Source organism: Suricata suricatta, chromosome 10 (assembly GCF_006229205.1).
Source record: "Suricata suricatta isolate VVHF042 chromosome 10, meerkat_22Aug2017_6uvM2_HiC, whole genome shotgun sequence".
Lineage (NCBI taxonomy): Eukaryota > Metazoa > Chordata > Mammalia > Carnivora > Herpestidae > Suricata > Suricata suricatta.
The window spans coordinates 4,282,524-4,284,731 of NC_043709.1; the positions used below are offsets into that span (position 1 = coordinate 4,282,524).

The window sequence follows — 2,208 nt, forward strand, 5'->3', positions numbered from 1 at the left end:
ACTGCACTGCCACCAGAGGGCTGAGCCTTCTGAATGGGGTCTGGGGGCTGGATTCTAACCCGGGGCAAGAACATCCCCCACCCGGCCCAGAAGAAACCCCGTTGCGCCCTTCGCCCCCTGGCGGCCATGCCAACCCCTGACCCTTCGAGGGTGCAGCCCCACCTGCCGCAGCCTCGGCCACTCCTGAGGCTGGCCAGCACCTCTCGCCAGGGCCTGGGGGCCCCGCTGCCAGGAAGGGACACGGAAGCCGGGCAACTGGGGCCCTCCCTCTCTGGGGGTGGGGGCTGCGGGAGGACGGTGGGGGCCTGGCGTCGCAGACAGGAGCTCGGGATGGGGGCAGACAGGTTTTATTCCACCCTCTTCCTGCCCGCGGCTGCCCCGGGCAGAGCGAGGACAGGCTGCTCCCAGGGCCTGGGACCGGCACGCTCAGTCGGTCACGTCGTGGCCTGAGGTGAGGGGAAGGGGGAGGAGGGTCTGCTCCCGGCCCCCGCTGCTCCGGGAGTCATTCTGGAGGCCTGGCTGAGCCACAGGATTATCAGTCTCTGCGGATGGGGACGCCGGGGGCCAGAGTGGCGACGTCTGTTCCGTGCCCGCGTGGCCGTGCGACCCAGCAGGGGTGGGGCCGGGGGCTGGGGCGGTGACGGGCTTTCCAACAGAGACTCAGGATGACAGAATGGCGGGGGGCCCAGGGCGAGCTGGACGGGACGGAGTAAAAAGTCTCTTGCACGCACGCACGCACCCCACAGGCATGCACACGGGCGCTCACGCTCACACACACACACACACACACACACACACACACACACACACACACACACACGTGGGGGCGGTAAAGACTGAGGACCTCACACGATGCTCTGCCGACCCCCGGTCCCCTCAAACTCAGACGTGCCGGAGCCACGACCCCGGCCAAAGTCAATGAAGATCCCTTCGGAATCCGAGTCCACGGACTCCAGGATCTGGTCCACCAGGTTCTCCGGGCTGGAGGAGGACGGGGAGCCGCGGACCGGGTCTGGGCAGGGCTCCGGGGGCTGGGCGGGCGGGTGCAGTCTGCTGGGGCAGGGCCCCGTCGGGGGGACCGGAGAGGGTCTGAAGGCCACGGTGGGGCCCTGGCCTGGCGTGTCGGAGAAGCCCTGGGGCTCGAGGCAGGACGTCATCTCGGAGACGGAGTGCCTGCGGACGCCGGAGCCACCGGCCGCCGCGGCCTCGGCCTCGTGCTCCGCCACGGGGTTCAGCAGCGGGGTGTTGTAGCTCTTGGAGCGCACCACTGGGTTCTTGGCCAGGACGTCCCCGGGGCGGGAGCGACGCAGCAAGTGCTTCTCTGCAGAGACAGACAGACAGACAGCCACGGGGTCAGGGCGGGAGGCGGCCACTTGGGAAACTTAGGCAGCTGTGTTCCGGGCCCTCCCTTGACCAGAGGCCAGCCCGCACCTGCTGTGTGCTCAGCTCTGTGGGAATGGGCAGCCCGGGGAAGAGCCCAATGGGCTCAGGTTCCCACAGGCCCCGCCTCACCCCTGCTGGGGCGGCCTGGCAAGTGGGGGTGGGGGGAGGACAAGCCCAGGAGGGTGGGCCACAGGTCAGGAAGTGGTGAAATACTAGGTCAGGGGCAGGATGATAAAGGGCCTTTCCGTGTCAGGTCGTGAGGTAGAGGCTGAGATTTTATTCCGAGTGTGGTGGGCGCCTCAGGCGGGGGAGGGGAGGGGAGGGGAGGGCAGGGGAGGGGAGGGGAGAGGGGCAGGGCTCGGGCTCCCATGCAGGGCCCTGCAATTCCACAGGCCACACACTGTGTGGCAGCACTGAGCATAGCCAGCGGCTGTGGGCGTGGGGGCCCTTCCAGGGCGGGAGCCGGAGGTGCCTTCCCAGCCCACGCAGCTCCAAGTTCTCCCTCGTGGCCCTTGCACCTGTCCCCTCTGTCCAGGACGTGCTACGTGCCCCTTTCCCCAGGCCCGGCCCCTCCCACTCCTTCGGCTGGGCAGGCACCTCCCAGTCTGGCCTCTCCTGGGCTTCCCCCGACCCAGGCCTCTTATCATCTCCTGGGTGTGGGTCATCTTGGGGACTCATCTGGGCCTGCTTACTCATTGGTCTGCCTTCCCTGGTGGTGAGAGCCCGTGTGGGTGGGGCCTGGTCTCTGCTGACCCCTCAGGGTCAAGAACAGGGCCCAGCACACAGTAGCCACTCTATTTACAGAGCTGAACGAGCCCCAGGCCG

The 2,208-nt window shown here is 68.0% G+C and overlaps 1 protein-coding gene across 1 annotated transcript in view; it reads right to left on the reverse strand.

Annotated features, from left to right (window-relative positions):
• Positions 1–541: 541 nt before the first annotated feature.
• Positions 542–2,208, reverse strand: part of PRR5 (proline rich 5) — a 14,685-nt gene continuing 13,018 nt past the window's right edge. Inside the window, exon 8 of the mRNA XM_029954089.1 lies at positions 542–1,372. Coding sequence (XP_029809949.1) covers positions 846–1,372 — 527 coding nt within the window. The 3' untranslated portion in view covers positions 542–845. The remainder of the gene's footprint in view (positions 1,373–2,208) is intronic.